Source organism: Anopheles merus, chromosome 2L (genome assembly GCF_017562075.2).
Source record: "Anopheles merus strain MAF chromosome 2L, AmerM5.1, whole genome shotgun sequence".
In the NCBI taxonomy this organism is placed as follows: Eukaryota; Metazoa; Arthropoda; class Insecta; order Diptera; family Culicidae; genus Anopheles; species Anopheles merus.
In genome coordinates, this window is record NC_054083.1 from 50,145,991 (window position 1) to 50,158,343 (window position 12,353).

The 12,353-nt window shown below is 49.1% G+C and overlaps 2 protein-coding genes across 14 annotated transcripts in view; one reads left to right on the forward strand and one right to left on the reverse strand.

Moving 5' to 3' along the window:
• LOC121591759 (putative cyclin-dependent serine/threonine-protein kinase DDB_G0272797/DDB_G0274007) overlaps positions 1 to 12,353 on the forward strand; it is a 76,629-nt gene that overhangs the window by 45,304 nt on the left and 18,972 nt on the right. For all 12 annotated transcript variants that reach the window (XM_041912674.1, XM_041912677.1, XM_041912676.1 and 9 more), the window contains 3 exons: positions 214 to 271; positions 739 to 899; positions 975 to 1,608. In XM_041912674.1, coding sequence (XP_041768608.1) covers positions 214 to 271; positions 739 to 899; positions 975 to 1,608 — 853 coding nt within the window. The remainder of the gene's footprint in view (positions 1 to 213; positions 272 to 738; positions 900 to 974; positions 1,609 to 12,353) is intronic.
• LOC121591764 lies at positions 3,232 to 12,295 on the reverse strand. 2 transcript variants are annotated; one of them, XM_041912688.1, is made up of 6 exons: positions 11,090 to 12,295; positions 8,910 to 9,001; positions 8,688 to 8,832; positions 8,261 to 8,604; positions 8,073 to 8,163; positions 3,232 to 4,532 (listed from the first exon to the last, which is right to left on the reverse strand). In XM_041912688.1, the coding sequence occupies exons 1-4, from the start codon at positions 11,247 to 11,249 to the stop codon at positions 8,369 to 8,371; spliced, it is 633 nt and encodes a 210-aa protein (XP_041768622.1). In that variant the 5' UTR covers positions 11,250 to 12,295; the 3' UTR covers positions 3,232 to 4,532; positions 8,073 to 8,163; positions 8,261 to 8,368. The 2 variants fall into 2 exon arrangements, with proteins under 2 accessions (XP_041768622.1, XP_041768621.1); XM_041912687.1 differs by having other exon boundaries at positions 8,073 to 8,604.

A 12,353-nucleotide genomic window follows, 5' to 3' on the forward strand; every position in this document is an offset into this window, starting at 1 on the left:
GTATGCCACCGGACAGTGGGAGTGTGGTTGGGTGCTGAATCATTCGGGGGATACAGGGAGGGAGAGATTTTCCAGAGACAGCAATCGTCAAACGGTGTTTTTTCTTCTTCTTTTTTCCATCCTTTTCCGAATGCTTTGCTGCCGATGCTGCTGCGGCCAATCACTTCCTCTCGTCCTCGTTCAATCCTGGGTGGTGGCGCTCCTCCTCCGCAGGGAAATATCCTCCAGCCAACAGAATTTCTTCCGCATGCTGGATCAGAAGATCGAAGAGGTAAGTTACTTGCGTTTTTTTCGCTGGGAGGAGAAAAATTGAATTGTTTTCTGTTTCGGTGTGGGTGTGTGTGTGTGTGTGTGTGTGTGTGTCTTTTGTTTGTGTTTCATTTTTCCGGCCGACGCAACATGTGTGCCGAAAGCCTGTTCGTTCGTTTGGAGAGTTGGGAGGCTCACATGGCCCTACAGGGTGTTGAGAGGGTAATTGAGTTTCGAATCCAATCAATTCTGTTTATCGACGGTTGTATGTGTGTGTACGCAACGTTGGATGAAAGTGTGTGTGCTTGTGAGTGGTGTGATTGAGTTTTTGGGAGACATCCTTATGGATTCCAGGAATGCCGATGAATCATGTAGTCCAAAAAAGCGTTAAGAGCACTTTAAGAGAAAGTACTCGCTAGGAGGAGTAGGCTAACGAACTCAATGTAATGTGAAGCTAACCCTTGCAACTCCTCGCACTCCCAAAAACAGGGCCCGGACTATGATTCGAGCAGCGAGACGGAGCAAGCGCTGGAAGAGGCCCGCCTGAACGCGCTGGTGCAGCACTGGGAGTCGGCCAGCCTGACCACGTCGATGTGTTCTTCCACCAGTCGGTCCCTGCAGGGGACGCCGGTCCGACAGGTACCGCTCAGGTAAGTGTGGCCCCCCCGTACTCGAGCGAATCCCTGCGAAGTGGAAGGCTCTAACACTCACCATTGCACTTGCAGACAGCCTCCGCTGAGGCCACCGTTCCAGCAACCGCTCAGTGCCGAGCTGCTGTCCCAGCAGCAGCTGCTGCTCAAGCAACAGCACCACCATCTGCAGCAGCAGCACCAGCAGCAGCAGCATCTCCAGCAGCAGCAGCAGCTGATACAGCACCAGCAGCAGCAACTGCACAACCTTCAGCAGCAACAGCAGCAGCACGGACTCCACCAACAGGCCCAGGGTTCCCAGTCGCAACAGCCAATGCACCACCCGAACCTTAGCATCGGCATGAACAGTCCGAAGCGGATAATCGCCTCCGGGAATGCGGTAAGCATGGGTGGTGGTGGTGGTGTTGATGGGGGCCCGCCCAGTCAGCGGCAGCTGCTGTCGCAATCGATCATCCATCAGAACTACGGGGTGATACAGCCGTCCCAGACGACGCCGCAGCTGCGTCCCAGCTCCGGTCGCACACTGCCCTCGCCGGTGCAGTGCCTGCAGATGTCCTACTACCAGCAACAGCAGCAACAGCAGCAACAAAGCCAACAGCAGCAGCAGCAACAGGCCCAATCACTCAGCCAACAATTCCAGCAGCAGCAATCGTTACCTCCACATTCGACGACGTCCTACTACAATGACATTCTGCGGCATCCAATGCAGGTTAGTGTTGGGGAAGCGGGAGGAGATCACAACGACCTCCAGCTTTTAAGACAAATTATCAGCATTTGCTCCTCGGGGGCACGCTGGCACAAAGTTTGTGCCAAATTTTCAAACAATTTGTGCATGATAGACACTATTGTGTCTCCCACAAAGGGGGGGTTAACGAGACCCCGCCGTGCCGGTTGACATGACAGCACAATACCTCCAACTATGACACGGATAAGGCTCTCTTTGCATATATGCCATGCCAGCTCCAAAGTGATGGGTGGAATGTGATGAGAAATTCCAAAAACAACACATTTCAGACACTTCTTGCGCGCGCAACCTTGCGAACCTTGCGAACCAGTCAATATCCAAGAAAGAAGTTGGTATTTAAACAGCAGTCATCAGGCACCTTGAAGTTGTTCAAGGAATTCGTTAAAATGTTCGCAGGCAAAAACACTTACCTGGAAGACTTATTTATGGGTGTATTTGCAGCGTTGTAATGCGCAACAGTGGAGGTTGGGCGGCTCCAAGAATATTAGATGCTCACAGGAAGCGACCATTCCCGTTCCATTACTGGGATACTGGGCGCTTCGTTTTGCTTCGGTTTTACTTAGGTGTGCTCTCAGCAGTCTTACAGAGTTCCATTTATCGCGTTTTTACCGACCTTCGCCCAAAAAAAAAACTCTCCCACGCCGGGGTAGCAGTAGGGAGGGATGAGCGGCAAACTTTCGCTTATCCGCCATTTTTCATCACAACCCCCTGGTACGCGCGCGTGACGTTGCTTTTTGCGGCGCTACCTTTATCCCCCCCTCCGTTGAAGAAACCTCGTTCACACGGTCGAGGCACAGTGTGCGATGGGTTTCCTATGGCGCTGTTGGCGTACTCTGGGAGGCGTACTGCCGCGTATATCAGTTGGCGCGCATCAAGCGCGCTGTGGTGCACGCAAACGGTTTTCGGTTTGCACCGCAGGTGGCGTGCGGTCGGTGGGGCATTAGGAGGAAATTAGACTAACATGGGAGGAGACGGTGGCGTGGCATTGGCGTGTGTCTGAAGGCAACCTTGAAACGGTGGGCCCGATTACGGACATTAGAGAGCATCACGGCACTTGATGATGATGCTGGGGCATTACAGGAGTCGCCCATTTCGCCCCAACTACTTCCCAACGCAAAGTGCCGCTCTCTCGATCATAAATCGCTTTTTTGTTTTTGTTGGTATTTGTGCCAACAGCTGTGAGACTGCTCGAATTTCCAACCCTGTAACTGTAAGCCCACCCTGGGAGGCATTCTTCAATTACCTCGCAATAAGCCGCATTGACCCCGCTTTCTTTCTCCGGCTAAGCCTCCATCTCACTCAGCCCGGATGTGCAATGCAATAATTCTTTTCGTGGGGGCAGCTCCATGCTTTGCGTACTTTTCTACGTTGGCGCGGCGGTAGCGGACAGATACACAAACAAACTTTGAAAAGGAATTGAAAAAAAAAGCTGAGAGCAGAATTTAAAACCTCCTACACAAGCCCCCAATCCACGGTGCTGCCATTTGGGAATACGTTTCATTTTTCATGTGGCGTTTGTTAATGTGCGCGCGGCAAACGAGTAATCGGATGAGAGCCAACCAGCAACACAACAAGGAACCTAACGTATCGTTTGTTTTCAACTCTCCGATTGTATGCTATATTTTCTACACGTCCTGCGTCTCTCGCGTGCCCCCGCGGGGGGTCTCTGTGCCCTTTTCCGCGCAGTCTAGTTGCGCTATTGCCTGTACATGCTGTTTGTAGCAAAACGCGGTCCGGCGGCGGGGTCGCTGTCTCTCGCTTTCATCGTTTATTTATCTATTTCATTATTTGGCTTCGGTGGTGCACTTTATGTGTTTGTGTGCATGACCTTTAGCGTTCTAAACTACTCCTCCGGCTCGAATTACCCGGCCGTCGCCTGCCTGGGGATTAGCGCAAAAACCCCTGTGCGGGAAAGTTACGCTGTTACAAGAGCTTAGATAGCAGGAGCAGCAGCGACCATGTGTGCTTTGTTAACCCTGTTCGAAGAAGGAAAGTCGTCGGTCTCGGCTTATCCTCTCGGCACGGCACGCACCTACCCTACTAACTGGCCATAGTGAGATTGGGGTGGGGATTATCATACTTGTGTACGTGACGTGTCCTCTCTCTCTCTCTCTCTGTCTGGCGTTCTACAACTCTCCTGCCATATTTCACGTCACACACTGTCCACCGATTAATAATAACATAATACACATATATTTACTTGTGCGTATCGCGTCCTACGCTAGCTACCCTTTAAGCTAAACACTAAATAAAATAATAACGTAACGCTAAAGACAAACAAACAAAAATGGTGGCCGATCGTTTTAAGCTCATCTCTGCTGCCGTCCACGTGCGAGGATACTTCGTATCAAAACTTTCGGCTTTCTTAAACGCTCCGACTCCGGTAGACGATTAGCTGGGCCAGCAACAGCAACAACAACAACAACAACAACCACACGCAGCTTCGGTGGTGACATGATGGTTGGAAATGGGTTGTGTCTCTCGGAGAGGATCATTTTCCATTCGAATGTGTGGTTGCATTACACGCGAACACGATCTCACGCTAAAACCACGCACTGGATAACCCAACTGTGGACACACGAACTGTGTCTTTCCCGTGCGTGATCGGTGGCGGTGTCTGTGCGATGAGCGGAGTTTCTCATGCAGTTGCCCTAATTGGCCAATTGTGGTAAAGCACGTGAGTGAGTTTCTGCACCGACGTGTGGCTGCAGTCGCTTGTGTGTATGTGTGTTTGTGTGTACTTAGATCAGTTTCCTTTTAGTGATGATGATGCTCATTTAGATAATGCTGGCTATTTGGAGGAACCTCATTCGCGTTCGTGTTTGTGGCAAGGTGAAAGGGATAGTACAATCGCTCCAATATTCATCGATCGGGTGGTTATGTTGATGCTGCAAAGAAAGGGTGGAAGGAGGAGAGAGAGATCTTAATTAGAGGAAGCAATTATTAGATGAATAGATTGGTTAACGAGGCCATGTTGACGAAACAATCTCTCCAACGCTCGGATCGCAGCTACCAATTTTTTTTTCGTTAGGCTTTTTTGGGGTAAAAAGTTACTGATTTTGAAGCATTTAGGCTCCACCGCACATTTTGATGACTCGTCGGTTCAGGTTTGATGATTGGATTTTTAAAATAAAAGATGTTTTGTTAGAATTGTGGAGTTGGGTTCTTCAAGTTCTTGATATGGAGCCTAAAAGCCTCGATGTCGTCTTAACTCCATGACGTCTATGATGTTATCTTTTACTAACAAAGAGTTTACATATTCTTGTTCAAAATACATATCTAATTTAACAGTGTTTGAGGCCTGTGAATACTAACTCTACAACATCACTATCACTACAGAAACTAAAATCGGTTCATTTGTTTTCATCTGCCACATGCTCGATGCACCGGTTCCTTCAGCAAATGATTCCAACTTTTACTTCGATTAGCATCTTCCTCTTTCAACAGCGCTCAGAGTAAATGAGTTGCTCAGAAAAATAAGCAACTACCAAACGAAACAAATTAACACAAACCCTCACCAACACACAGCTCAATCAAACCCGGGCCGGGGGAACGTAGCGTCGGCGTACCAATTCATCAACGCTTCTCTGCACACATTTCCTGAAGATCATGCATGCAGCAAGCCGACGATATCGTTCGTTTCGCTGTCTTTCCCAAACAAACTGCTTCCTTCTGCGAGAGATAGGGCTTGGAAAGCGGCGGGAACGATACGCGCCCGGCCGCAGAGTGTAATCCAGGATGATAAGAATTAATTTCGGGTAGTCCTGTCTTGTAATCAGTCCACATTGGAGAGTAAGATTCCTGAAGAGATCTTCCGACTTCTTGCAGTGTCTTGTTTATTTGCTTATCATGGACAGCACGGAATGTATTATTTTTCTCGGAATGAAAGTGTTTTAAGGACGTAACGTTGTCACTAAGGCTCTTCTCCATATCACCATTATTATGGCAGATTTCACCTCCCGCGGGGTATGTTGGATAAGTATCGTGTTATTTTCCTCTTTTCTAGTTGCTACAATGAGGCTCACATCCGGCAAAAGGCGTGACTAAATTTCAAAAAACTGCTACCATGTAGCATTCATCCATGACAAATCAAAAGATAGGCACGAAACCTCGCTAAATTACCGTAATCACGCGGCCCACAATAACGAAAGTCATGTTTATTTGAGACTCGGTAAAAAAAAAACAAAAAACAAAAAAAGAAGCACTAGACAGAACACAATCGAAAGCCATGCAACAAGAAAGGTTAAATCGCTCACCCATTTCCAATGCTTGGGTAGGTCATTGTGGATCACTGTTTTCCTCTCCACGTTTTTTTTTTTTTTTTGGCTTACAACAGTTTAGTTACTCGCGATACGTACGCACCGGAGCGATGTGTGTGTGGGTCTATCGTGATTGCTCAAAACGCTTTAAACCCCCTTCGGATCGGAACACAATGCGTGTAACAGTGGAGTGGTGGGAGGAGGGTAACAACAACAACAACTACAAAAAAGCCAACATTACTGTCGGACGAACACACAAAGACGCTACACAGAGTGGAGCGCTAAACGGTGCAGCAAGTCGCGGTTGCGTGATACGCAATAAAGGGCGAGAAGGGTCTACGGGGTGGACGCGACCGAGTGATGTAGATATTCGAGCGCCAACAATGCGCCTGGAGATAATTACAATTTGTGAACGAATTAAAATTTTGTACCCAGAGGGAATGAGAGAGAGAGAGAGCTATGCAAACTGCTCTAGCACTGACCCTGCCCCTGGAGCCTGACCGAGTCACCGGGGACACACGAACATCCTACACAGCGTGAGCCGCACGCAAACAGTGCTTCTGTTTGTGTAACCAGCCTCGCGAAGTACGCAAATCAGAGATGACCATAAATAATAACCGCAGTTAGTGTGGCTGCGTGGAGAGATGGTCGCACAGGTAAGCTTAGACCACACGCGGGGCTATCACTATCACTCAGACGAGGGGTTGTGCGGTTGCTGTCCGCATGTCTTCCGGGTTACACTAGCCCGGCACACATTGGTTCGCGACCGGAAACCGTAAAGCTGCCGTCATTGCAGCGGTACAGCTGCACTACCGGGAGCTTATTTAGAGCAGATCAAGCCCCTCCTACCAGTGTGACACTCATAAACTGTTTATTATTGCTGTGTTTATGACAGAGCACACAGCTGTTACGTATGGCTTGATTACTAATTTGGTTTCACAAAAGATGGCGCTACAGTTCATTGTCAAGGGAAATTGATTGCTATTAAGAGATCTTACAGCATCTTATCATGAGAAATTTCTAGAAAGGGGAATTTCTACAGTTAATTGTCACGAGAGATTGATTGATCATAAGAGATCTTCTAAAGTCTTATCGTAAGACGTTTGGCGTAATTACTTATTTGGTTTTTGAATAGATGGCGCTACAGTAAATTCTCTAGAGAAATTATTGGTACTAAGAGATTTTCTAGCGTCTTTTAACGTCTTATCTTAAGAAGTTTGGTGTAAGTATTGACTTAGTTTGATTATTGATGGCGCTACAGTAAATTGTAAATAATAATGATTGCTACTAAGATATCTTCTAACATCTTGTAACGTCTTATAATAAGACGTTTGAAATGATTACTTCATCCTGACTTGAAATTCCTGTTTCTTCTTCCTTCTTTTCCCCTATCCCATGGCAAAAGTGATTCATGCTTCCGGATATTCCTAGCCTTGATTGGACTGCACCTTTCTACGAACCAATTGTTTGGCCGTTTTCTAAACGGTATTGGCGGCATTGGGGAAGCTAACTGTTGTGTTTAATTTTCCAAACAGTTAACCTCCCCAATACCGTCATGGTACATCATTCTTCTCCATCCTCTAATCTACCGTTCCAAACACCTTCCACTTTCACACCATCTGGACGAGCGGAACGAAATAGTTACCATCACCACCCGCCCCCAAAAATGCCCCTTCGGGCAATAAATATTCATGTGCTAATTAAAAAGCCCAATAGCGCCCTGCCAATAGCGAGAAATTTGCGTGAAATATTTAGCTCCCCCTTTTGGCACGGGGTTACATGCAGAGAGTTTCACTGCCCGCCTCGAAGGTGAATCGATTTTGCGTCCTTTACCGGATCATTAACGTGAAATGAAGTTGCAATATTTTCGGAATTAGCTTCCATCCTCGCCCATCCATCGCCGTTCGTTTGACTTATCTCGATGCCTTGCTGTGTATGCCTAGCTTAATGAAAGACAGCAAGGGAGCTGTAAAAACAGGGCAACCGAGTAGGAAGAGACGGCAAGCATGCGAAGATGTGCGACTCTTCACTGCAAACTTTCTCTCCGGGCTGTACTCAGGCGTACTTTAATGGCTTTTGTGTTAAGATATACCCTTATGTTTAAATGTCATACGTCAAGGATTTCGCCTCAGTCTGTTTCAAACATTTACACGACAATGCAACACTTACACAAAAGACTGCGCTGGAATTTCAGGCTGCGGCATTTCTGGCTGCTCTCGTCGGGCTGCTGGCAGCTTCACATCACCTCATCACCATTCCACTGGCAAAAAAAAAAAACACATTCCATCGCTGCCATATTGATCACACACACACGGGCGTGCGGATGGCACGACCAAAACCGCACCGCTGACACTTACAAAACGAGTATGTACATCACTTTCACTAGCGCATATTACTAACATATGCACGCCGTGGGACTGGCCGGCTTTCGCTCCCTTGCTTGCTGCTTCTGGGGGGGCGCTCCCTTAGGTCGCGTGCTGTGCCGTGACACCGTTCCCGGCGAAACTGGGCGAGTTCAACGAACCGTTGACATTGGCCGGACCGGCAGGTGGTGGCGCCGTGACCGGACCCATCCCGTGGCCCGTCTCCACGTCCTGCTCGTTGTCGAAGCGCACGAAGTTGTTCTGCGTCGCTGGCAGTGGCTCCTTGCCAAACATCCGGTAGAGCACGATCAGGCTAACGAGTACGTACACGTTTGCCACTGGAGTGTAGGGAACGGAAGAGATATTGGATGAGGGTCAGTTTAATCCCCGATGGTTAGAGGGTTGTTGGGCGTGTACTTACGTATCATTACTACCAGCTGGCGCGTGTCGATCGTGCCCAGCTCGGAAATGCGCCCGGTGCAGAGGTTGATCGTTTCCTGCACGATCACCACCACACCGTCCGCGATGAAGAGCGCCAGGAAGGGGGTGATGTAATTCTTGCTTTCCTGTTGGGGTATTTTCCAAAGGTAGGAAAGATAAGCGACAACCGAACAAGGTCGAGGCCACACTTCCGCTCTCTTACCTTGTACAGTCCGGCCAGCAGCATTACGGATGCCGTCAGCCACAGGACCGATTCCAGCTGAATGAGCACGGGAAACTTTAGCACCGGCTCGTCTGTGCGTTGTCCCCCGAAATGGTTGAGGAAAGGAATGAGAGAGAGAGAGAGATGGGAAGGTAAATTCATTACTCGAAAGTTTGTCTTCGGGGGCAGCCCGCAGGAAGTACATCCCGTTGCAGTGGCAATATGTTTGACGGCGATATCATCGCTTCTTGCAGTTCCTCCGCTCCCATTGGCATTGAGTGCACACAGAGTGCCAGCGATGACGTATTATTCGCGTTGGCAAAACGGGAGCAACTCGGAATATGGAGCACGGTTGGGTTACGCGGTTCGGGAAAGTTTGCTAATTGGACCAAACTCTATTTGGCACTATTGACACTTGATGCGTTGTGTTGCTACGTTGGCAGCTGCCAACAATTGGCGGAAGCGCAAAATAGTGATGGGTAAAGTTGGCAAAAATCCGGAGTCGACTCCGATCCGACTCCGATAAATTCGGAATCGACTCCGGAAATTAGGTACGCCTTGCATTATTCGGAGTCGTTCGGAGTAGTTCGGAGTCGTCCGGAGTCTTCCGGAGTCGTCCGGAGTCGCCAGGAGTCACTCGGAGTCATTTGAAGGCAGAGTCCTACGGAGTCGTCTGGAGTCGTTCGGAATCGTTCGGAGTCTTCCGGAGTCTTGCCCGGATTCATTAGAGGTCGGAGTCGTCCGGAGTTATTGGGGGTCGGAGTCATCCGGAGTCGTTCAGAGTCGCGTGGAGTCGCTCGTAGTTTTTCGGAGTCATTCGGAGTCGTCCGGAGTCGTCCAGAGTCGTTTGGAATCGTCAAGAATCGTCCAGAATCCTTCGAAGTCGGCCTTGGAAACAAAAGCCTGTATACGAAGTGCACGCGCAAAGTGAAAGACAAAAACACATCGAAATGAAATGCCTGAGCACAAGCACATTAAACCACACGGTTCGATTCCGATTGACGCTAGACGACTCCGAATTACTCCGATTCCGATCGTCTTCGGCCGACTCCGGCCGACTCTGGACGACTCCGGACGACTCCGGACGACTCAGGACGACTCTGGACGACTCTAGGCTATTCCGACTCCGCGCGGATCTAATGAATTCATTTCTTCGGAGTCTGATCGGACTCGTGGGTGCGCTCCAGAGAGCACCTCACTAGCGCAAAACCGCAAAACTTTGCGCTTCACCTTCACGAATCTCAATCTCAAGTGTTTGAAAGTAGCAAAATCAATCCGCCGAGCAACATCCGCACGGCAAAGTTCGCAAACCCCTTGTGCACAAGGCTAATACATATTAATTTGCCGCTTTTCGTTTAGTGTAGCACAACGCCGGGGCAAGACACACCAAACAAAAAATCCCTCACCGAATCATGGCCCGGGGGATGGGGGATGTTTTTTTTTTTTTGCAAAGGCACCACCAACAAACTGTGCTAGAAAAGTGTGTGCTCCAAATAATAAGCTCGCCCCAACAACAAGTTGTTGTTGTTTGTTGGCAGGCAGTCTTATTATACCTTCTCGCTTCAACAAGATAAGCAAAAACAACAACAAAAAAACAGCAGCAGAATAAACAATGGTCAACTTGTGGCCAGCCGGAAATGAAACTCATGCGCAAAAGGGAGAGAGAGAGAGAGAGAGAGAGAGAGAGAGAGAGACGGAGTGAAATCTACCGCCACCGTCGAAAAAAAAGAAGATTAACCGCAATTGGGAAAAATAATGCAGAATTGAAGTGAACCGTTTTCCAATTATTTTGCCATTTAGTTCGGTTCGGTTGCCCCAATCCCTTTGTACCACACTAATGCCGCGCACTTCGGGAGCACTTTGGCTGGAGCGAGAATCGATGTTGTTTTGCACGCCACAACAACACAACCTCCAAGCTGAATAAATATTGCACACGGCTTACAACATTCAAAACGGGGGTGTGTATGCGCGCGCGCGCCTTCTTACTTTCCCAAAGCCGCAGCAGAATTGTGTCATACTTGCTCACTGGAGTGTAAGTCCCTTTGGATGACCTTTTCTAGCTCGCTGCTGCTGCTGCTGCTGCTGCACAAAAATGCCCTTTTTCTTTGTGATTGGTGATCGTTTGAAAGAAAAAACCCCCTTCAACGCTCATCTCCCCGCCATGTCCCCCGGTTACTTACACTCTTCCTCCACGAACAGGGGTTCGTCGTGCATGTCCCGGCCCATGAACGAGCTCACGATGATGACGGAGGTGAAGAAGATCGTGCAGATCGCGATGAAGTATCCGTGAAACTTCATGAAATACCGAAAGATTCGGTTCATGATAATTGATTCCGGCATTTTCGGATATGGTTGGGGGTGCGTCTAGTTTACCGAAAGGAGGGTGTCCTCTCAACCACAATGAGGCTACAAATGAAAACTGAGTTTCGAACGGTAGAAAGAGTGCCGCCAGCAACGTTCTGCATACGCAACACGGCGGCGCGGTTTTGTTTCGTTCTTCTACTTTGAACACACTTCACACAAATTGCACACACTCGTGCGCCGTGTTCTGCCTGTTCCACACCCTAGGCGCCCTCCTCCAAGGTGGCGCAATAGAAGGCAGCAACACTGCACGATCGTTTTGTTCCAACCTCAACACGGAACCACTTTAAGGCAAGCATTAAACCACCAGCGGGCAGCTAAAGCGCGGATGACTTCGTTCGTTTTGAGGCGTGCGGCACCGACGAGCCCTTCAGCGCGCGCTCTCTTTCGACATCAACGCATCAACGAAACGAAACGCGCCGCAAAACCGCCCGAGCACGCGCGACTCCGATCCACCACAACATTCAATGAGCGTTTATTTCCGTATAAGCTGTCAAGTGTGTTGCTGCTCCCTTGATCTCACACTCTCTCCCTTTAACACACACACACACTCTTTCTCCGGCGTACGAGATCGAGATGATGATGATCTCTCCTCCTCTGCACCAAAACACTGACGCGGTGCGCGAAATCCGGATGAAAGCACTTCGGGAATTTACGGCAAACCGCGCGGTTCAGGCAAAACACACCAGAACACGAAACACAACGAGACAACAACAACAACGAAGACGACGTGTGATGATGGTGTGTTGCGTTAGATCGATTGGAACGAAGTACGAAAGCACACAACCGCGCGTCACACACTACGCAACCTTGTGCTGACCGCGATTGTAGGGCTCAGCGATGTCAGCAGTTATACCACGCAGCCACATGTGCACAGGGGAGCTACCAGTGCGCTGAAAAGACGATGGATTGCACGAACCGAAGGGCAGGGGGCTGCGGCACTTTTTCTTTTTTTGGAGCGTTTGGACGGAGCGCGAACCACGACCGTCCGATCGACCGACTGACTGAGTTATGTGCGTGTACCTTTTTCACGGGGGAGAACGCGACGATAAACACAGCGTGTCGGCCTGTCGGTGTAGGGTA

What these genes read in the sequence shown, in the direction of transcription:
- LOC121591764 (XM_041912688.1), bottom strand. Translation starts at nt 11,249, where the DNA reads ATGCCGGAATCAATTATCATGAACCGAATCTTTCGGTATTTCATGAAG. An exon ending in TGCTGGCCGGACTGTACAAG is followed by an intron (nt 8,833 to 8,909) that starts GTAAGAGAGCGG and finishes ATACCCCAACAG; the next exon opens with GAAAGCAAGAATTACATCAC. An exon ending in CCAGCTGGTAGTAATGATAC is followed by an intron (nt 8,605 to 8,687) that starts GTAAGTACACGC and finishes CCTACACTCCAG; the next exon opens with TGGCAAACGTGTACGTACTC.